Here is a 22,624-nt window from a genome sequence, read left to right as displayed (position 1 = left end):
CCTCATAAAATGAATTTGGGAAGATTCCCTCCCTTTCTATTGATTGGAATAGTTTCAGAAGGAATGGTAACAGCTCCTCTTTGTACCTCTGGTAGAATTCAGCTGTGAATCCGTCTGGTCCTGGACTTTTTTTGGTTGGTAGGCCATTAATTATCGCCTAAATTTCAGAGCCTGTTATTGTTCTATTCAGAAATTCAAATTCTTCCTGGTTTAGTCTTGGGAGAGTGTATGTGTCCAGGAATTTATCCATTTCTTCTAGATTTTCTAGTTTATTTGCATAGAGGTGTTTATAGTATTCTCTGATGGTAGTTTGTATTTCTGTGGGATCAGTGGTGATATCCCCTTTATCATTTTTTATTGCATCTATTTGATTCTTCTCTTTTTTTTTTCTTTATTAGTCTTGCTAGTGGTCTATCAATTTTGTTGATCTTTTCAAAAAACCAGCTCCTGGGTTCATTGATTTTTTTGAAGAGTTTTTTGTGTCTCTATTTCCTTCAGTTCTGCTCTGATCTTAGATATTTCTTGCCTTCTGCTAGCTTTTGAATTCGTTTGTTCTTGCTTCTCTAGTTCTTTTAATTGTGATGGTAGGGTGTCTATTTTAGATCTTTCCTGCTTTCTCTTGTGGGCATTTAGTGCTATAAATTTCCCTCTACACACTGCTTTGAATGTGTCCCAGAGATTCTGGTATGTTGTGTCTTTGTTCTCATTGGTTTCAAAGAACATCTTTATTTCTGCCTTCATGTCATTATGTACCCAGTAGTCATTCAGGAGCAGGTTGTTCAGTTTCCATGTGGTTGTGCAGTTTTTAGTGAGTTTCTTAATCCTGAGTTCTAATTTGATTGCACTGTGGTGTGAGAGACAGTTTTTTTGTGATTTCTGTTCTCTTACATTTGCTAAGGAGTGCTTTACTTCCAATTATGTGGTCAATTTTAGAATAAGTGTGATGTGGTGCTGAGAAGAATGTACATTCTATTGATTTTGGGTGGAGAGTTCCGTAGATGTCTATTAGGTCTGCTTGGTGCAGGGCTGAGTTCAAGTCCTGGATATCCTTGTTAACCTTATGTCTTGTTGATCTGTCTAATATTGACAGTGGGGTATTAAAGTCTCCTATTGTTATTGTGTGGGAGTCTAAGTCTCTTTGTAGGCCTCTAAGGACTTGCTTTATGAATCTAGGTGCTCCTGTATTGGGTGCATATATATTTAGGATAGTTAGCTCTTCTTGTTGAATTGATCCCTTTACCATTATGTAACAGCCTTCTTTGTCTCTTTTGATCTTTGTTGGTTTAAAGTCTGTTTTATCAGAGACTAGGATTGCAACGCCTGCTTTTTTTTTTTTTTTTTTTTTTTTTTGGCTTTCCATTTGCTTGGTAGATCTTCCTCTATCCCTTTATTTTGAGCCTATGTGTGTCTCTGCAGGTGAGATGGGTCTCCTGAATATAGCGTACTGATGGGTCTTGACTCTATCCAATTTGCCGGTCTGTGTTTTTTAATTCAGGCATTTGGCCTGTTTACATTTAAGGTTAATATTGTTATGTGTGAATACAATCTGTCACTATGATGTTAGCTGGTTATTTTTCCCGTAATTGATGCAGTTTCTTCATAGAATCGATGGTCTTTACAATTTGGCATGTTTTTGCAGTGGCTGGTACCGGTTGTTCCTTTCCATGTTTAGTGCTTCCTTCAGGAGCTCTTGTAAGGCAGGCCTGGTGGTGATGAAATCTCTCAGCATTTGCCTGTCTGTAAAGGATTTTATTTCTCCTTCACTTATGAAGCTTAGTTTGGCTGGGTATGAAATTCTGGGTTGAAAATTATTTTCTTTAAGAATGTTGAATATCAGCCCCTGCTGTCTTCTGGCTTATAGGGTTTCTTCCAAGAGATCCTCTGTTAGTCTGATGGGCTTCCCTTTGTGGGTAACTGGACCTTTCTCTCTGGCTGCCCTTAACATTTTTTGATTCATTTCAACCTTGGTGAATCTGATAATCATGTGTCTTGGGGTTGCTCTTCTTGAGGAGTATCTTTGTGGTGTTCTCTATTTTTCTGAGTTTGAATGTTGGCCTGCCTTGCTAGGTTCATGAAATTCTCCTGGATAATATCCTGAAGAGTGTTTTCCAACTTGGTTGCATTCTCCCCATCACTTTCATACACCTATCAAACGTAGATTTGGTCTTTTCACATAGTCCCATATTTCTTGGAGGCTTTGGTCATTTCTTTTTACTTTTTTTTTCTCTAACCTTTTCTTCTCACTTTATTTCATTAATTTGATCTTCAATCACTGATACCCTTTCTTCCACTTGATCGAATTGGCTACTGAAGCTTGTGTATGCATCACGAAGTTTTCATGCTATGGTTTTCAGCTCCATCAGGTCATTTAAGATCTTCTCTACACTGTTTAGTTAGCCATTCATCCAACCTTTCTTCAAGGTTTTTAGCTTCCTTGTGGTGGGTTTGAATATGTTCCTTTAACTCAGAGGAGTTTATTGCCGACTTTCTGAAGCCTACTTCTGTCAACTCGTCAAAGTCATTCTCCATCCAGCTTTGTTCGATTGGTGGCGAGGAGCTGTGATCCTTTGGAGGAGAAGAGGTGCTCTGGTTTTTAGAATTTTCAGTTTTTCTGCTCTGATTTCTCCCCATCTTTGTGGTTTTATCTACCTTTGGTCTTTGATGTTGATGACCTACCAATGGGGTTTGGTGTAGATGTCCTTTTTGATGTTGATGCTATTCCTTTTTGTTTGTTAGTTTTCCTTCTAACAGTCAGGACCCTCAGCTGCAGGTCTGTTGGAGTTTGCTGGAGGTCCACTCCAGACCCTGTTTGCCTGGCTATCACCAGCAGAGGCTGCAGAACAGCAAATATTGCTGCCTGATCCTTCCTCTGGAAGCTTCATCCCAGAGGGGCATCCACCTATATGAGGTGTCTGTCAGCCCCTACTGGGAGGTATCTCCCAGTTAGGCTACACAGGGGTCAGGGACCCACTTGAGGAGGCAGGCTGTCTGTTCTCAGAGCTCAAACGCTGTGCTGGGAGAGCCACTGCTCTCTCCAGAGCTGTCAAACAGGGACATTTAAGTCTGCAGAAGTTGTCTGCTGACTTTTGTTCAGCTATGCCCTGCCCACAGAGGAGGAGTCTATAGAGGCAGTAGGACTTGCCAAGCTGTGACGGGCTCTGCCCAGTTTGAGCTTTCTGGCTGCTTTGTTTACCTACTCAAGCTTCAGCAATACTGGATGCCCCTCTCCCAGCCAGGCTGCCGCCTTGCAGTTCAATCTCAGACTGCTGCGCTAGCAGTGAGCAAGGCTCTGTGGGTGTGGGGCCCACTGAGCCAGAAATGGGAGAGAATCTCCTTGTCTGCCAGTTGCTAAGACCTTGGGAAAAGCACAGTCTTTGGGCAGGAGTGTCCCGTTTTTCCAGGTACAGTCTGTCATGGCTTCCCTTGGCTAGGAAAGGGAAATCCCATGACCCCTTGCACTTCCTGGGTGAGGCGACACCTCGCCCTGCTTAGGCTTGCCCTACATGGGCTGTGCCCACTGTCCAAGCAGTCCCAATGAGATGAACCAGGTACCTCATTTGGAAATGCAGAAATCACCCATCTTCTGTGTCGATCACGCTGGGAGCTGCAGACCAGAGCTGTTCCTATTCGGCCATCTTGGAACCTCCTGAAATACATTTCTTGAGAGCAGGGACTACAAGGTTCAAATTTTAAAGTTTTTAGTATCTTTTTTGGTTTTTAATGTAATGTCTCACAGCACATTCTCGTTCGTCTGCCCTTCTTGATACATATTAGAAGCAGCTTGTCTATCTGCAAGAAATCCTGCTGGGATTTTCATTATGATTTGCTGTCTGAACCTTAAGATTTCTTTTTAAGAACATCTTAAACTATGAATTCAATTTTGTAAATGGTTAAGGGACTACTTAGGTTACCTATTTGAGCTTGAACAGATTTTGGTAATTTGTGATATTTGAGAAATCGCTCCATTTCATCAGTTGTTACATTTTTGTGTGTAGGGCTGTTTATAATACTCTCTTACTATCCCTTTAATGTCTATGGGGCCTACAGTAATATCCCTGCTTTCATTCCTTATACTGCTAATTTGTATCTTTTATTTTTTTTCTTTGTCAGTCTTGCTAGAGGCTTATTAATTTCATTGATCTTTTTAAACATCAGCTTTTGGTTTTATTGATTTTCTCCATTTAAGTTCACTGACTCTTGCCTCTGTCATCTCCATTCTGCTATTAGTTCATCCACTGAGTTTTAAATTTTGGTTATTGTATGTTAAATTTAAAATTTTCCATTTGGTTCTTTCTATTTTATATGTTCTATTTCTTTGCTGATACATTGTGTTTTAATGTTTGTTTCAAGAGTGTTTATAATTGCCATGCCAGCATTTTTATAATATGTTTTAAAGTCTTCCTCAGGTAATTCCAGCATCTGTAGTTTTGTCATTGGCAACTGTTGATTGTATTTTTCCATGTGAGCTGAGACTTTTGTGTTTCTCCATATGCCAAGTAATTTGGGCTTATACTCCTAGACCTTTGGAATATGACACTATGAAACTTGGTTTTAAGTCCTATGGAGACTGTTGGTATTTTTCTTTTAACAAGCAATTAACCTGACTAGGTTAGGTACAAGTTTTAACTCATCTTCTGTGAGCTGTGGCTCCAATGTTTGTTCAGTTTTAAAGCCTTTACAGTGTTATCTGTATTTGTCCCACCTAGTAATTAGTCTCAGACTGAGGCAGAATTCTATTAGCTCAGTTTTCAAAGTCTTTAGTACACTAATTACGTTAAGAGCCTTGCATATGAAGATAAGGAAGGTGAGCCTACATGTTCATATAAAAGTAATTGGGGTTGTTTTCCTGAACTCTTCTATTACCACTATCTCTCTGGTACTTTCTGTTTCCTTGGGGTTTCCCTTTTTGGAAACCACCCACTTTCCTAATTACTCCACCTCTGGTTGCCAGTTAGTGGAAGGGTAGAAAGATGGGAAAAAACAGGTCTGGGTTTGGATGCACTCTTTTGCAGCATGAGCTCCACCAAATGGAGAGGAAGTCTCCCTTCCTTTAGAATTTTGGCTCCTGCAGTCTCCTGTTGGTGGCCACTGTAACAGCTGCCACCATTACTGTGGGATATCTTGGAGTCTGAGGCATGAGAGAATGGACAAAAAGGAGAGGAAAAGACCCAGAGGATTCCTGCGTTCTCTCTAAGCTTTGGGAGTTCCTCTTCCTGCAGTTCCAGCCACAATTGGAAGGTACACCTTTCTCTTTCTGTACCACAGTGCTCCTTTCCAGACTTGAGGTTGCATTGGATTCAGGCTGGGGAAGTTGCTGAAGAAAAAAGAAATGCTGACTTGCTGGTAATTTGAATTCTGGTATTCTTCCCCATTCCTCCTTTTTCAGAGTCCTCAAATAGTTATGTCATCTATTTTGTTCAAGGTTTATTTGTGTTCAATTGGAGAGAAAGGGTGATGTATTTATCCTATCTCACTCAGAACTGGACTTTTATTAAGTTTTCAGGGTTCTTTATATATTCTGGAGACAAGTCCTTTTTCACCTATGTAATTTGCAAGTATTTTCCCTAGTCTATGGCTTATTTTTTATTCTCTTAACAGTGTCTTTTAAAGAACAGAAGTGTTAATTTTGATGTAGTACAATTTATCAATTTTTTCTTTTATGGATTGTGCTTTTGAGATAAAATCTTTAAAAAGTCACAATGGTTTTTTGTGTTTTTTTTTGATGGGGTCTTACTCTGTCACCCAGGCTGAAGTACAGTGGCATGAACATGGCTTACTGCAGCCTCTAGCTCCTGAGTTTAAGTGAACCTCTTGCCTCAGCCTCCTGAGTAACTGGAACCACAGGCATCTGCCGCCACACTCAGTTAATTTTAAAACTTTTTTATAGATATGAGGTCTCGCTATGTTGCCCAATCTGGTCTTGAACTCCTGGGCTCAAGCAATCCTCCCACCTCAGCCTCCCAAAGTGCTGGGATTATAGGCTTGAGCCACTGTGACTGGTCTCTCCATGTTTTATTTTAGAAGTTTTATAGATTTAGGTTTTACATTTATGCCTATGATTAATTCTGTATTTTGCTTATGGAATGAGATATAAATTGAAGTACATTTATTTGGATATGGATGTCAAATTGTCTAGCACTATTAACAGAAAGACTTTTTCAACAGTCTTTTCTACACTGACTGCCTTTACACTTTTGTAAAAAAAATCAGTTATCCATATACATGTGGTTTTATTTTGGTACTCTATTCTGTCCCATTGATCTATTTATCTCTTTTATTGTGGTAAAATATACTAATATATTTGTCATTTTAACCATTTGTAATTGTACAATTCAGTGACATTAAGTACATTCACAATATTGTATAATCATCACCACTATATACAAATGTTTTTCATCGGTCTCAACGTAAACTCTGTACTCATTCAGTAATAACTCACTATTTCCCCCTCTCCCATCCCTGGTAACCTCTGTTCTATTTTCTGTCTCTATGAATTTACCTATTCTAAGCATTTCATATTAGTGGAATCATACAATATTTATTCTTCTGTGTTTGGTTTATTTCACTTAACATAATGTTTTCAAGGCCCATCTATGTTGTAGAATATGTTTAAAAATTAATTCCTTTATCACTAAATAATATTTCATTATATGCATACGTCACATTTTATTTATCCATTCATCTGTGGATGGACACTTGGGTTGTCTCCACCTTTTGGCTATTGTGAATAGTGCTGATGTCAACATTGGCCCAAGTATCTGTTGAGTCCTTGCTTTCATTTCTTGTAGATATATGCCTAGAGGTGGACTTGCTGGGTCATATGGTAGTTGTATGTTTAACTTTCGAGGATCTGCTAAAAGATTTTTCACAGTGGCTGCTCCATTTTACATTTCTATTAACAATGCACAAGGACTCCAATTTCTCCATATCCCTATCAACATTTATTTTTCAGCTTAAAAAAATTATAGGCATCCTAGTATGTGTGAAATGGCATGCCATTGTGGTTTTGATTTGCATTTTTCTAATGACTAATTATGTTGAGCTTCTTTTCAGGTGCTTAATGACCATTCATATCTCTTCCTTGGAGAAATGTCTACTCAAGTCCTTTGCCCAGTTTTAATAGGGTGGTTTTATGTTGTTGTTATTGTTGAGTTGTAGGAGATGTTTATATATTATAGGTATCACTTCCTTATCAGATGTATGATTTGCAAATATTTTCTCCCATTCTGCAGGTTTTCATTTTCTTGATAGTATCCTTTGACGCATGAAAGTTCTTAATTTTGATGAAGTCAAATTGGTTTATTTTTTCTTTTGTTGCCTGTGCATTTGGTGTCACAGCCACTAAATTTTGCCAAATTTAATGCGATGAATATTTTCTCCTCCAATTTTTTTTCTTCTAAGAGTTTTACAACTTAGCTTTTAAGTTTAGGTATTTGACTATTTTAAGTTAACATTTATGTATGGTATAAGATAAGGATCCAAGTTCATTCTTTTATGTGTAGAGATCCAGTTTTCCTAGTACCAACTGTTGAAAAGACTGTCCTTTCCCCATTGGATGGTCTTAGTACACTTGTCAAAAAAATTGACCATGTATGTAAGAGTTTATCTCTAGGCTCTCTGTTCTATTCCATTGCTCTACATGTCTGTCCTTGTGCCAGTGCTATTACTTTAACTTCGTAGTAACTTCCACAGTTGGGAAGTGGGAGTCCTCCAACTTTATTTTCTTTTTCAAGATTATTTGGCTATTTGGGACCCCTTGCAATTCCATATAAATTTGAGGATTATTTTTCCGTTTTTAGGAACAAGATTATTGAAATTTTGATAGAGATTGCATTGAATCTGGAGATTGCTTTGCGAAGTATTTATATCTTAACAATGTTAAGTCTTTCTATCCAAGAGCTCGGATGTCTTTTTATTTATTTAGGTAGTCTTTAATTTCTTTCAGCAATGTTTTGTTGTTTTCAGTATAGAAGCCTTTCGCCTCCAGGGTTAGATTTATTCCTCTGTATTTAATTATTTTAGATGCTATTGTAAATGGAATTGCTTTATTAGTTTTCTTTTTGGATTGTTCATTGCTGGCAAGTAGGAATGACACTAATTTTTTTTGTATTAATCTAATACCCTGCAACTTAGCTGAATTTATTTATCAGCTCTATACCTTTTTTGTGGATTCTTCAGGATTTTCTATATATAGGGTCATATCATCTGCAAATAGAGACAAGTTTACCTCTTCCTTTCCAATTTGGATGCTTTTTACTTCTTTTTCTCTACTAGCTCTGGCAAGAACTTCCAATACAGTGTTGAAGAGCAGTGGTCAAATAGGACATCTTTATTTTGTTTCTGATCTTAGGGGAGAAGCTTTCAGTCTTTCACCATTGAATGTAATGTTAACCATGGGTTTTTCATAATTACTTTTTATCATATTGAGGAATTTCCCCTCTATTTCTGGTTTTCTGAGAGTTTTATGATAAAAGGGTGTTGGATTTTGTAAAATGCCTTTCTGCATCAATTGAGATTATCTTGTGGTTATCTTCCTTTGTTTTATTAATGTGATGTATTACATTGGTTGATTTTCTTATATTGAACCACTCTTCCATTCCTGGAATAAATCTTACTTGGTCATAGTAAATAATACTTGTTAATATGCTGTTGGATTTAATGTGATAATATTATGTCAAAGATTTTTTTCATCTATAGTCATAAGGGATATTGGCCTGTAATTTTCTCTTTTTGTGATGTTTTTATCTGGCTTTGGTATCAGGGTAATGCTGGCCTTGTATGAGGAGTTAAAAAGTGTTTCCTCCTCTTCACTTTTTGGAAGAATTTGAGAAAGATTTGTGTTAATTCTTCTTTAAGTGTTTGGTAGATTCATCAGTAAAGCCATCTGGTCCAGGACTTCACTTTTTTGGGAGGTTTTTGAATACTGTTTCAATCTCTTTACTTGTCATAGGTCTGTTAACATTTTCTGTTTCTTTTTGAGTCAATTTAAATAATTTGTGTATTTCAAGGAATTTATTCATATCTTTTAGGTTATCTAATTTGTTTGTGTACAATTGTTCATAGTAGTCACACAGTCCCTTTTCTCTCTGTAAAGTCAGTAGTAATGTCTCCACTTTCTTTTCAATTTTAGTTATTTGCATTTTCTCTTTTTTTTTTTTGGTCAGTCCAGCTAAAGGTTTTTAAATTTTTTTCATCTTTGCAAAAGACCAACTTTCGGTTTCATTGATTTGCTCTATTTTTTCTATTCTCTATTTTGTTTATCTCTGCTCTGATTCTTATTATTTCCTTTCTCCTACTAGTTTTGGGTTTCATTTGCTCTTCTGCTTCAAGTTCCTATGGCATAAAGTCAGGTTATTGATTTTAGATCTTCTTTTTTAATGTAGACATTTATACCTATAAATTTCCCTTTAAGTACTGCTTTTACTGCATCCCATAAGTTTTGTCGTGTTGTGTTTTTGTCTCTAGGTATTTTATAATTTCTTTTGTGCTGCTTTTTCCTGTGACTCATTGGTTGTTTGAGTGTTTTGTTTAATTTCAACATATTTGTGAATTTTCCAGTTTTACTTCTGTCACTGATTCCTGTTGTGGTCAGAGAAGATACTTTGTGTGGTATCTATCTTTTAAAATTGATTGAGACTTATTTTGTGGCCTAATATATGGTCTATCTAAGAGAATGTCCTACATGTGCTTGAGATGAATGTTTATGCTGATGTTGTTGGGTAGCGTGTTCTTTATATGTGTTAGGTGTAATTAGTTTACTGTGTTGTTTATGTCCTCTATTTCTTTATCTTGTCTGGTTGTTCTATCTATTATTGAAAGTGGGCAAATGAAGTCTGCTACCATTGTTGTAGAACTGTATCTTTCTTCAATTCTGTCAAGTTTTGCTTCAAAAATTTTGAGGGTCTATTATTAGGTGTGTAAATATTTATAATTGTTTTATCTTCTTGCTATATTGACTATTTTATTAATATGTAACATAATGTTTCTGTCTTTGGAAACTTTATTGATTTAAAGTCTATTTTGTCAGTTATTAGTACAGCCACTCCAGTTCTCTTTTGGTTACTGTTTGCATGGAATATCTTTTTCTATTCTTTCCTTTTTGATCTATTTGTGTCTTTGATCTAAAGTCAGTCTTTCATAGACGGCATATAGTTGGATTCTAGAGTTTGGTTTTTTTTTTTGTCAATCTTCCTTTTCTTTGGACAGTTTAATCTATTTATATTTAAAGTAATTACTAATAAAGAGGAATTTATGTTTTGCCAATTGTTTTCTATATGCCTTATAGTTTTTTTTGTACCTCATTTCCTCTATTACTGCCATCTTTTGTGTTTAGCTTATTTTTTGTAGTAAATGTTTTGATTCCTTGATCATTTCCATTTATGCATATTTTACAGGTATTTTTGTGTTTACCATGAGAATTACATTTAACATCCTAACGTTATAACAATCTCATTTAAATTTATACCAACATAATTTCAATAGCATACAAAAACTCTGCTCCTATATTGCTCCACCCCCACCCTTTCTACTGATGCCACAAATTACATCTTTATACATTGTGTGCCCAATAATATACTAATCTTGTAAAATGTTCTTTCTTAGCTGTCCTAAGAGGAACTAAGGGAGGAAGTGTTCAACCCTGGACCAGTGCTTTAAAGGATCAGCAGAATGTCCCTTACATCAGAGTAATGTGGCATCGGGCAAACCCTAAAGAGTGTGGGGCAAACCCTAAAGAATGTGGATAATGAGAAGGATAAAATGTAGGCTATTTGGGCAACCACATTGTCTCACGTGAAGATATTCCTTCCAGAACTGAACTCCTGATGTCTCTGAGTTTTGTTTTACTAAAGATAAGTCCCTCTTTCCCAGGGGATAGTCTCTGTTTTGGTCTGTCTTCAACTGTATGCAGACTGCAATTTGGGGCTAGCACACAGAAGGCAACATGCTCCTGATCCTTGGGAGTGTGTTCTTGCTGAGTGCACTCAAAAGGAATACAAAGATGAATTATAGGAGATCCCAGTTCCAGAGGGACTGTAAGTTTGTGCAGCTGCTCACAACTAACTTACCTTAAAGTGGAATGTATGGCTCTCTCTTATTGGTGACTGGGACATTCTACCTTGTCCCTCCAGAGCAGCATTTTATGTGATTCCTTTCTGCTTCTCTAGTGCATCTGTGTCCAATACATGTTTGGTGAATTAATGCATTGGTTGGGACATTTGTAGGTTCCCTACAACAATTTACTGCTAGGAGGATTATTTGAACCTAACAAATACATATGCAAATAGATATATTTGTACTTTTGCAAACATGATATGTATAAGTAGTTCCTAGACCACTGATTTTCAGACCTTGCTACTCATCAGAATCACCTGAGGAACCTTCCCAAAACCCCGATTCCTACGTCCCAACCACCAAGATTATTTTAATGAGTCTGAGGTGGAAGCCAGGAATCTACATTTTCAAAAGCTACCCAGGTAATTCTGATACACAGTCAGCATAGAGAACCACAGCCCTCTGACTACCTAAGAAAATTTAGTAGTCAAAATAAGGTATATGAACTGCCTTCTATTCTTTAGGGAGATTCTATGTTAATATAGCATACGGTCAAGAACACTACCAATGTAGCCACTTCCTGTTATCTTTAGACAAATTACCTAATCGTTCAGAGCTTCAGTTTCTTGATGTGTAAAATAGAGGATATAGGTTTACCATGAGGATTTATGTAAAGCCTTAGCACAGTAGCTGTACTAAACAGCATACAGTAAATGTTGGCCAGATTTATTCGGTTGTACACATGAGCCACTGGATCTGTCTGGATGCAGAAGTCTACTGCCGTACACCTTCTTCAGCCAGCTCTTGGGAAAGCGGGGGAGGTTTCCTGGTACCCCAGGAAGTGGAGGATACTAAAGCCATGTCACAGGGAGGGGGCACTATTCTTGGTGCGCCCTTGCTCGCCAGGGTCGGGTTGCTGCTCCGCGCGCGTCCACCAGGGGCCGCTCGAGCTTCCTAAGCTCCGTGCGCCACCCGGCGGCGCACCCGCGCGTGCTCACTCGGAGCAGCGTGCGCCCGGCAATCGCCGCAGCCGCCCCCGCCTTGGCCGCCGCTCCCCAAGCGACTGCCCAAACTAAGCCTCTGTGGCTGGGTACGGGAGCGCTTTGGGGACAAAGATTCTCCCTCAACTGTGGTCTGCATTCCTTTGGCCCGTGGGCTGATCTGGGGCGGGAAGTATTAGCGTCTGAGTTGCGCTGCAGCCGGGAACGAAGGAGGAGGCCGAGCCTGGGGCGGAGTTCGGGCTGACTGGGGCTGGACCGGGCGAGACGCCGCCGCTGCCGCCCGGATGTTGCGATGGCTGATCGGGGGAGGCCGAGAACCGCAGGGACTGGCCGAGGTAAACCCCGGGCGGGTCTGCCCTGCGCCCGTCGAGCTTGCTGGAGGGGCGGCTTCGTTCTGGTTCGGCGTCCCTGGGTTCCGACCGCGGGGACCCGGGCGGAGGCGGGGCTGGCTGCTGAGCTCGTGCCGCGCGCTGTCCTCACGCCGGTGGGGGCGGAGGGCGCGAGAGCCGGAGCTCCTCGGACCCGGCGGGCCCCCATGCGCACCCTGGAGCTGCAGATCCCCGGCCTCGTCCCACGGCTAGCCGAATCGTGAGACCCTGGCTCAGGGACGCTCAGCTGGTCAGCAGTCCTGTTGGGACCTGTGACAACTTAGGGCTTCTGGCTACCGAAACTATCTTCATTTCCACTTAAAAAGTATCCGATTTAGCTAGAAACGAACGAGTTGTGGCCGCAGCTTTCCACTTTTGGTTTATTTGAATTGGTGTCTCTTCCTGGCGTCTACTGATACTTGCTCAGGGATTATAAAATTAATTTACTTATTCAAGAACCGAAAAAGGATATAATTATTTTTAAAAAGTAATAATTTGCTTCAAGGTCAAGAACATGATTTTCTAATTAACCGCTGTTTTTGGTTTCATAGTCACACTTTCTTCATGGGCCCGAGTAGTTGAATAGACCGTGTGTAATGAAATTTACATTTGACATGTGAATAAAATGATTTTTGCAGTCTTGAAAATTTTGAGGTCCCAAATTTATTTCGTATGCCACGCAAGAACTTTCATGCGCGTCCGTGTGAAGAGACCACCAAACAGGCTTTGTGTGAGCAATAAAAACTTTTAATCACCTGGGTGCAGGCGATTAGAGTCCGAAAAGAGTCAGCGAAGGGAGATAGGGGTGGGGCCGTTTTATAGGATTTGGGTAGGTAAAGGAAAATTACAGTCAAAGGGGGGTTCTCTGGCGGGCAGGAGTGGGGGTCGCAAGGTGCTCAGTAGGGGAGGTTTTTGAGCGAGGATGAGCCAGGAAAAGGACTTTTACAAGGTAATGTCATCACTTAAGGCAAGGACTGGCCATTTTCACTTCATTTGTGGTGGAATGTCATCAGTTAAGGCGGGGCAGGGCATTTTCACTTCTTTTGTGATTCTTCAGTTACTTTAGGCCATCTGGGCGTATATGTGCAAGTCACCGGGGATGCGATGGCTTAGCTTGGGCTCAGAGGCCTGACAAGAACAGAATTTGTGAATTCCATTTTATTTCTCATAAGAAGTATTTGTTTAGATTGTTAAAAGTAAGAAATTGGATGGTTGAGAGTAGGCAGTCTTCTCAATTTTAACTTCCGCATGTCTTTGCAGTTGAAGGTATGGTCTGTTTTTAAAAATTTCTTATTTCAGATTAATCCTAAATCCTTGAGATTGTGGATTACTGAATAGCCATATATGGTATATACAACATTTTGGATAATTCTGTTTTAACCTGGTTCTTTGGTTAATCATGTTATTTTGCTTAACCAGTTCTCCCATTCCTGGCAAGTTTTCATTGGAGGGGAAGGAGTTTATACAGTTTTCAAATTTCTCACCACAACCTCTTCTAGAAGGAAGACAGAATAAATACAAAATTAATGCTTTGTGGTGGTGTTTTTTTTTTTTTGGAAAATATTTATGCATGTTTTAAATTTATATATTTCTTCATATAAAGGTAATTGTGTAACTGCTGTGAATTTGTACATTATCGGAACCTATGATTTTCCCTAATTTATGCAAGAACTTTGTATTCAGGCTTCTCGTTTAAGCAGTGGTTCTCAACTGGGGTGATTTTTGCCCCGCAGGAGACATTTGGCAATGTCTGGAGACATTTTCGATTGTCATGCCTTGCAGAGGGGCAGTTCTATTGGCATCTAATGTGTATAGACCAGGGTTGCTGCTCAATATCCTGTAATGCACAGGACAGTCCTCAACAACAAAGAATTATCTGGGTCGGGCGCGGTGGCTCACGCCTGTAATCCCAGCACTTTGGGAGGCCGAGGCGGGCAGATCACTTGAGGTCAGGAGTTCAAGACCAGTCCGGCCAACGTGGCGAAAACCTGTCTCTACTAAAAATGCAAAAATTAGCTGGGCGTGGTGGTGCGGAAAAAAAAAATTTTCTAGCCCAAAATGTCAGCATCAAGTTTGAGAAATCCAGAGTTGATTTCATGCCTTCATTTATTCATTTAGCAAGCATGTACTGAGTGCTTGTAATGGATGAGGCACTGTTTCACTATTTTATGTCTTTGATTTGCAGTTTTGTTTCTGCCACATTTTAACTGAGAAACACACATTCTAAAATGTTGAGTTGGATTGGCCCATTAATTTTTTTAAAGTGAGGTTTAATACGATACAATTTACATAAAATAAAATTTACCCTTTTTGTAAATTTATTGTGATTTGAAAATACTAAAATTCATGATTCGAATTTGTGGTAGGAGAAGTGTTTTATGTGGAATTGGCAGTTATTTAGTTGATATAAGGATAAATAATATTTAGTAGTAGAACATGATCTCTTAAGGCTTTTAAAATCTTGTGTTCTCAGATGTATACCATGCAGTTATATTCCAATATGGTCTTACAAATCATTTTATCTCTTTTTTTGTCTTCTGTTTTTTGCTTTTTTTTTTTTTCTTTCCAATACAAGAAATCTCCTTTACAGACAATAGGTGAAGAACAAACCCAGAATCCCTACACTGAACTGCTAGTACTGAAGGCTCATCATGATATTGTACGGTTTCTGGTACAGTTAGATGACTACAGGTAAGAAACTATAGTGATCTAATTGACTATTGTTTGGGAAGAGGTTTTAGGGAATTTTATGTTAAACACCTTTAAAATTAATACATCTTTTCTAAAAATTTAAAAGCTGTGATCATTAGTAACATTTAGTAGAAATTGAAATTGGCCCCTGCATCTTGATGAAATATATATCTGGAGTCTTTTTTGCCCAAAGTCAGGGTGTCGTGTCTGGTGATTTGAGGGTTATGTTTGTTTGTTTGCATTCTCAGAAATATTCTTAATAGTTTAAAAGAAGTGTATGACTTTAAAATTTGGGTGGGAGTTATAACAGTATATTAAGCAGAACTTGTATTTGAGAAACAAATATGCTAAGTGTTTAAGTATCAGGTACCTACCAAGAATGTTTTATTTTTAGTGGAAGGTAAGTTTAATCCAAAGTATTTGTTATTGATGAAACCACTTGAAAATGTACATTATTCTGTACTTCCTTGCTAACATGTATAATAATTGTGTTTAATATATTTGCAAATAGAGGTGAAGGTGTATAGGCTTTAGGACTGTAGACTATTACTCATATGTATATATGTATATTAAGCCCATATCCAACTGTATATCCTTTGTAGCATGTTTCACCATAACAATTGCATAATTAGTGGTGTAATTCAGTATTTTCATCCTCTCTAAAATGTAAGCTTCATGAGAATGAGGCTATGTTTTTCTTATTCACCATGTTTTCTTAGTACCCAGTACAGTACCTTACATGTAGCAGATAATTCATAGATGGTGGCTGAGTGAATGAATGACTCCCCAGACTACTAAGCATCCACACTGCATGCCATCCTAATCCCCCAACCTCATTTTTGTTGTCTCTACTAGTTTTTCCACTTTCATCTCTAATTTTCTCTTTTGCCTTTGCTGTTTTTTTTCACTCCATGGATGAGTGTTACTATGATTATTCCTAACTCTGACCACCACTTCTGCTGTCCATTAACCTTGTCTTTTCTCTGCTTTCTTTTTTTTTTTAAATTTAATTTTATTTTTTGAATACAGACAGGGTCTCACTATGTTGCCCAGGCTGGTGGGCAACTCCTGGGCTCAAGCTGTCTTCCCACCTTGGCCTCCCAAAGTGTTGGGATTACAGGCATCAGCCACCATGTTCAGCCTTCTCACTGCTCTTTAAATGTCACCCATATTTAGTTGCTTTACCATGTGCAGTGCAGTTCTGACATTACCTGGAGTTAGGTCAGATTCCACAGGTGAAGGGCATAGTCTGTACAACACGCCTCACTGGAGACACTAGCTGCAAGCCATGTATGGGTTTGTAGGCCACTTGCATTTCCAGCTGCTGGCTACAAGTTCCTACTGTTCCTCAGGTCTGATAATTCACTAGAAGGAATCACAGAACTGAGGAAAGCACTGTACACAGGATTACAGTTTTATTATAAAAGATACAAATTAGGACCGGCCAAATGAAAGGATGTATATAGGGCAAGGCCTGCGGGTCCCACATGCAAAGCTTCCATGTCTCAAGGCTCCTTGCCCTCTTGGCACATCAGTGTGTATCACCAATGCATGAGCACACTTGAGCTTTGGGTGTCCAGAGCTTTCATTAGTAGGCATGATTGTTTGAATCATTGGTCACATAATTGAACTCAATTTTCAGTCCCCACCCTCCCCACTGTGACTGATAGCACAAAGCCCAAACCTTTAAATTATGTGGTTCATTTTTCCAGCTTGGCCAGCCCCTTCTTGATGTTATCTCAGGGCCCACTGTGAGTTGTTCCGTTAGTATAAACTTAGATGTGGTCCAAGGGACCCACCATGAATAATGAAGACATTCTTACCACTTGGAAAATTCCAAGGGTTTAGAGACCATAGGAACCAGAGACAAAGTCCAGCGAAGTTATTAAATAGTACTGTGCTTTTTAACTTTTGCTTGAAAAGATTTGTCTCATATATATTACTGGCCTGTCATCACTGTTTTCCTGTTGTGATGCAAGTCAACCAAATCATGGCATGTTAAACAATCATCTGCAGCCTTTTTTTTTTGCAATATTACTTGTTGCTATGTCCTGAGAGACACTCCATTTATTAAAGTGATCATTTTTGAGGGGAACTAATTATTTCTGGAAAGGTAAGATTTTGGACAGCTAAAGTTTTCTTGTGCTATATTTTACCCTAGTAAGTTGTTAGATTAAAGAAAATCTGATAATTTCTTATAATCACTAATACTTGGGTGTTAAGGAATCCTAAAGTTATTTTGTCTGGGAAAGTTAAATAATGAATACACAGTATGTGATCAGGTTGTGGACTTTAAATGTTTGAATAAATTGTTAAGAGATCATGTTCATTGCTGTCTTTCCTCTGTGAAATATCCTCTTGGCTATTCCTATCCCATAGTTAGAAGACGACTCTGTAGAAGAGGCCAGCCTATAGAATAATGGTTAGTGTACAAATGCTGACATATATTTGGTTCTATTTTCCCCACAGTGGTGGTCACATATACTTTAGTTGTTTAATGATAGAGTAAATATTCTGTAAAGAGTAAAAAGCCATATGTGAGTATGTTAGTTACCTATTGCTCTGTCAGCTGTCACGCCAAACTTAGTGGCTTAACACAACCCCATCTATTTAGCTCATTATTCTGCAGGATGGCAATTCGGGCTAGGCTCAGCTGGGTGAGTCTGTCTTTGCACCAGGAGCAACTGATCTTGGCTAGGTTCACTTATGCCTCTGTCAGCTGGTAGATTGGCGGGGGCTGGCTGGTTCATTTCAGCTGAGACCTTCAGCTGAAATGACTGTGGTCTCCCTCCATGTGGTTTTTCAGGTGCTTGTTCACATAATGATCATGGAGTTCTAATAGCAGCAGAAGGGCAAGCCCCAAAGTAAGACACTTTTCAAGTCTCAGCCTGCCTCATGTTTGCTGCTGTTTCATCAGCCAAAGCAAGTTAGGAGCTGGCACAAATTCATTGAGTGGATAAATAAACTTGACCTCTCATGGTAGAAGTAACTAAGTCCCATTGCTAATGGTGGTGGCAATATTGGGAGGGGGAATAATTTGTGGCCAGTTTGTGGTCTACCACAGTGAATCTAAGATAGATGAAGAAGCCTGCTTTTTGGCTTTTGTAATACAGTGATGATATGACTTCATGATTCACATTTAATTGTTTGAAAAGTCATCAGATTTACATATAATCAACTGTGAAGTTTTTCGGTCATTTGCTGACCTGTAGAACTTTCAGTCTGTATGTTGTTTTTAAAAACTTAATTCTGTAGTGTACTAAAAAAAAAAACCGGAAGAGTCATTCTTGGTAAGAAGAACACAGGAAAATCTACAAAGTATAAACATATTATGAACAGAATTAAGAACCGAATGTTTTTACTCCTAATAGTTTAGAATTATCTTTACCATTGCATATGTACATTATGCATTGTCAAATTAGAGAAATACCTTTCCAGTTTTAAAATTTTATATCATTGTACTTTTTTTGTTTCTTAGTTTTTGAAGACATTACACTCTGGGTTTTTTTGGTCAGCTGTTATAATCCAGGTTTCACGCTTCAAGTCTTTAGATAATATCATTTTATTGAAAATTTTGCAGAAGGATTTTCTTGTTTTCTCAGTGGCTCAGCTAAAATCAGTGAGTGGAAAATTTTCTCAGATTGGTTTTTGAAGATACCCAATAAATCCTGTGTAACCTAACAGACAGCTGCCTTTTCTTTTCTTCTTTAGTATTTTTTGAACATGAAGTGAGGGTCATATTGATTGGGAGATCACTAAAGAAGGCTAAGCCTCAGCAAGTCTTCCAAAAAATGGACTGTGCTAAAATTGCATGTAATACTCTAGCGTTTGACACATTAAACTAAACTGAGTTCATAACACATTTTAAGAAGAGTTTTCTCCGTTGCTCATTTGACCATTCCTTGCTCCTTCAGGAAACAGACAAGGTTATGTAGGATGGTGATCATGACTGGAAAAGAATCAGATGACCCATGATGAAGTGCCAGACTGGAGAACAAAATGTGCCTCTAGGATGGTTGGTGAAGCTGTACATTCACAAGAAAGTAAACTCAATATAGCTTGATAATCCACTAAAAATGAACAATATGCTCATTTTTAAGGAAATATTCTCAAGCTAAACATATTCTTTCTTATACACTAACCTTCAGAGAATGGAAATCAGTATAGTTTAGATCCTAGGATCTGGGTTCCCTGGGAAACAGATAGTATAGATCCTTCTAGTACCTGGGTTCCCTGAGAAAGAGACACTAAAATGGGGTTAAGCATGCAATAGGTTTATAAGAGAGAAAGCCAATGAAAGGAGAAAGGAGGAAGCAAAATTGGATAAGGGGAGCTGTCTCAGACTCTGATGCAGATGTGACAAAGTTTCTGCCAGCCCAATGGGGACCACTGGAGGAAAGGCTGCTTTTTAAGAGCTCTCTGCTGGATGTAAATAGCTAGGGCTTTGTACAATTGCCTTGCTTAGTTATTTGCTGAGGGTCCTTCATGGAGAACATGCACCTGGCTTCTACTATCTTGCTTAAATCCCAGTGACTAGGAGCCGATTGAGCTACTATAACTTTGGCTTGAAAGCGGAAATGGATCCTGAAGTCAACAGCTGGAGGCAGTCAGATAACTATATTCCTCACAGCTGAGCAGTGAGTCCTGTCTTGAAAGGGGGTCTGGAAGGCAGGTATTGGCATCTGCCACACTTCCATAGTTGTAAGTTGGTCTATTTTATTTTTAACTTGCATGAACATACTCATTGGCTATGTCTTTGGGCAGCTTTTTAAGAAACTGTAAGTATGCCATTGGTTAATAGTTATTTGATGGCTTGAAAAAGTTAATATTTTTAGAGCTATTAACGTACTTATGCCTGGAAAAAAGGGCATAAGCAGAATCCTTTTTATCGCAAATTCCAACAGCTACAATATTAATAACAGACTCCATATCTGGCATTTTTTTTAAAGCACTTATATCCAGTGTGAGTTGACTTTAGACAACTTTATTATAGTAAATTTTACTAAAATCTGTTAACCAAATAACTTTTCTATTTCTAAAACCCCCTAATCCACTGTGTGTGGTGAATGTGTTGATTGAATTTCTGTTGTTTGGATCGTGCCCTGAATCAAGTAGGGAATTACGGCAGTGTCATCACACAGATGCGTGTGCCACCCTTGCTGCTTTTCTCCTTATTTCTAATAATTTTGTCCTTTCGGCTTGTGTTTTGGAGCTGTAGCTGAATTTTGTTTAGTTGGATAAGATGTTGCAAGGTTTGGGAGGATGACAGGAGTGAGTGAAAAGGTAATTGCTGCTTCATGCAGTAGCATAGAATCAAATTTTAGGATAAGGACAGCAAGTGTCTAACAGTATTTCACTTTCAAATTTGTCATCTTAGCAGTAAAACTCTATAATTTCTAGATAAAATCAGTCTCTCTCAACTACAAAATACCCTTACTCTAGGCATTTGAAAATTATTTTCTTGAACATCTTTAAAATATAGCTTTAAAAATCCATTTGGCAACTTGAGCATAGATGCGGGAAGTAACTGCAATGAATTGCAACATATCACATATGTTTAAATCCATGTGTTCGTAATCATACTTAAAAAAGAGAACTCACCTTTGGAGAATGCTGGGGAACTAACTCATTATTTTGAAAATTGATAAATAAAGGGGCAGAGTCAAAATCTGCCTTTCTTATGTAAACTGTGTCTTGGGATCAGTAATAATCGATGAGAAGAAATTTCTGTGAAGAATTCAAGCTAGGAAGAATGATAGAATTAGAATATTGTAATTTGGCAACCTCTAATGTGTAGAGGAGGAAAACACTTTTCTTCTACCTATCTTAGATTCATTGACCAGGGCTCTACAACTTAGACATTCAAAAGACAGGTTAATGAGAGAAAAAGAAGCATATCAATGCATACGTTGCATACACACACACACACACACACACACACACACACACACACGAGTGCTCAAGTAACTCATTGGGCTTAGGCTGGGCACGGTGACTCAGCCCTGTAATCCTAACACTTTGGGAGGCCGAGATGGGAGGATTCCTTGAGCTCAGGAGTTTGAGGCTAGCGTGGGCAACATGGCAAAACCATGTCTCTATTAAAAAATACAAAAGTTAGCTGGGTGTGGTGGTGCACACCTGTGGTCCAAGCTACTTGGGAGGTTGAGGTGGGAGGATCACCTTAGCTCAGGAGGTTGAGGCTGCAGTGAGCTGTGATCGGGGCCACTGACTGTAGCCTGGATGACCGAGTAAGACCCTGTCTCAAAAAAGAAAAATAAAACTTCGGCTTATATAGCATCTTAGTAGAACAAGAAATTTGTTGAGTGACAAGACAAAGGAAATCGACTTTGAGTTTCTTGGCGTGGCAAATTCTGAGAAGGCAAATATATGATGGAAACTGATGGTAGAGAAGGGGTCATTAGTGAGGTTGGTTTGTGTAAACTCTTGGTGCCATCTCATCTATGATAAAGGTTGTCATCCCCCTTCTGGTATGGGAAGGGGGGTGGAGGTTGCAGGGGCACTTTCCCAAGGGTGATGTGTGTTTTTTTTTTTTTTCAGGTAGATGTGGGGAGGACAGAGCTCAGTTCTGTGCCTGCATTTTTTCAGTTGCCTTAAGCTGAAAATAATCATTATGTCAGAGTGGCATAGTTTGGGGTTATGTGCTCTGAACCCCTTCAAATGAAATAATGAATTTAGATGGCCTAAATCATAACATATACACATACACACACAAGATAGCCAGAAATTATATTTCCTAATGGAGTATACAATCTGCCTGTGGGGTGGTCTTACCAAAAAGTCAGATTTGGATCTTATTTAGTCTCTAGATTTAATTATCAATTAACAAAAAATACAGGACAGAGGTGCATGTTGGATAACAGCACAGGAAAAAAATCCAGACTGTGAGAACTCGACAAGACAGGTGACTTTTTTTTTTCAACAAATAAATTGCAAGGAAAAACAGATGGAGAAAAAAAATCATTAGAATAAAAGAGATATTAGAGATATATCAACCAAGTGTACTATAGAAGCCTTATTTGGATCCTTCTGTTAAAAAAAATTATGATCAGGTAAATTTGATCATTGACTGGGTATTTGATGACATTAAGGAAGTAAATGTTAACTTAGGTGTGATGTAAAAGAGTCCTTAGAGATGCATTCTGAAATACTGACAAAATGAAATACAGTGACTAGGATTTGCTTCAAAATAATTTACAGAGGGATTGGACTGGGTGCAGATAAGACACTAGTGGCCATAAGTTGATAATTACTAGAGACAGGCAATGAGTACATGTGGCTTTTTATTATGCCCTTCTCTCCACTTTTGTATATATTTAAATTCTCCATAACGAAAAGTTAACTATCTGTATTTGAAATAGAGGAAATAAAAATGCCAATTTAAAAGGTATTTATGCCTCTGTATGAAATAAAATGTTTTCTTAGATATTACTAGTGTTCTGAGTGTTCAGTGGGGAACCACCCTTGTTTCTCTTTGAGAACAGAATTTATTGA

The 22,624-nt window shown here is 38.5% G+C and overlaps 1 protein-coding gene across 2 annotated transcripts in view; it reads left to right on the top strand.

Annotated features, from left to right (window-relative positions):
* The first annotated feature begins 11,959 nt into the window (after positions 1-11,959).
* The window catches only part of WDR41 (WD repeat domain 41), a 58,472-nt gene continuing 47,807 nt past the window's right edge, over positions 11,960-22,624 (top strand). For both annotated transcript variants that reach the window (XM_030800381.1, XM_003261499.4), the window contains exons 1-2: positions 11,960-12,388; positions 14,997-15,112. In XM_030800381.1, the coding sequence (XP_030656241.1) occupies positions 12,338-12,388; positions 14,997-15,112 (167 nt within the window). In that variant the 5' untranslated portion in view covers positions 11,960-12,337. The remainder of the gene's footprint in view (positions 12,389-14,996; positions 15,113-22,624) is intronic.

Source organism: Nomascus leucogenys, chromosome 2 (assembly GCF_006542625.1).
Source record: "Nomascus leucogenys isolate Asia chromosome 2, Asia_NLE_v1, whole genome shotgun sequence".
Taxonomy (NCBI): Eukaryota; Metazoa; Chordata; class Mammalia; order Primates; family Hylobatidae; genus Nomascus; species Nomascus leucogenys.
This window is presented reverse-complemented; position numbering and strand designations above follow the sequence as displayed.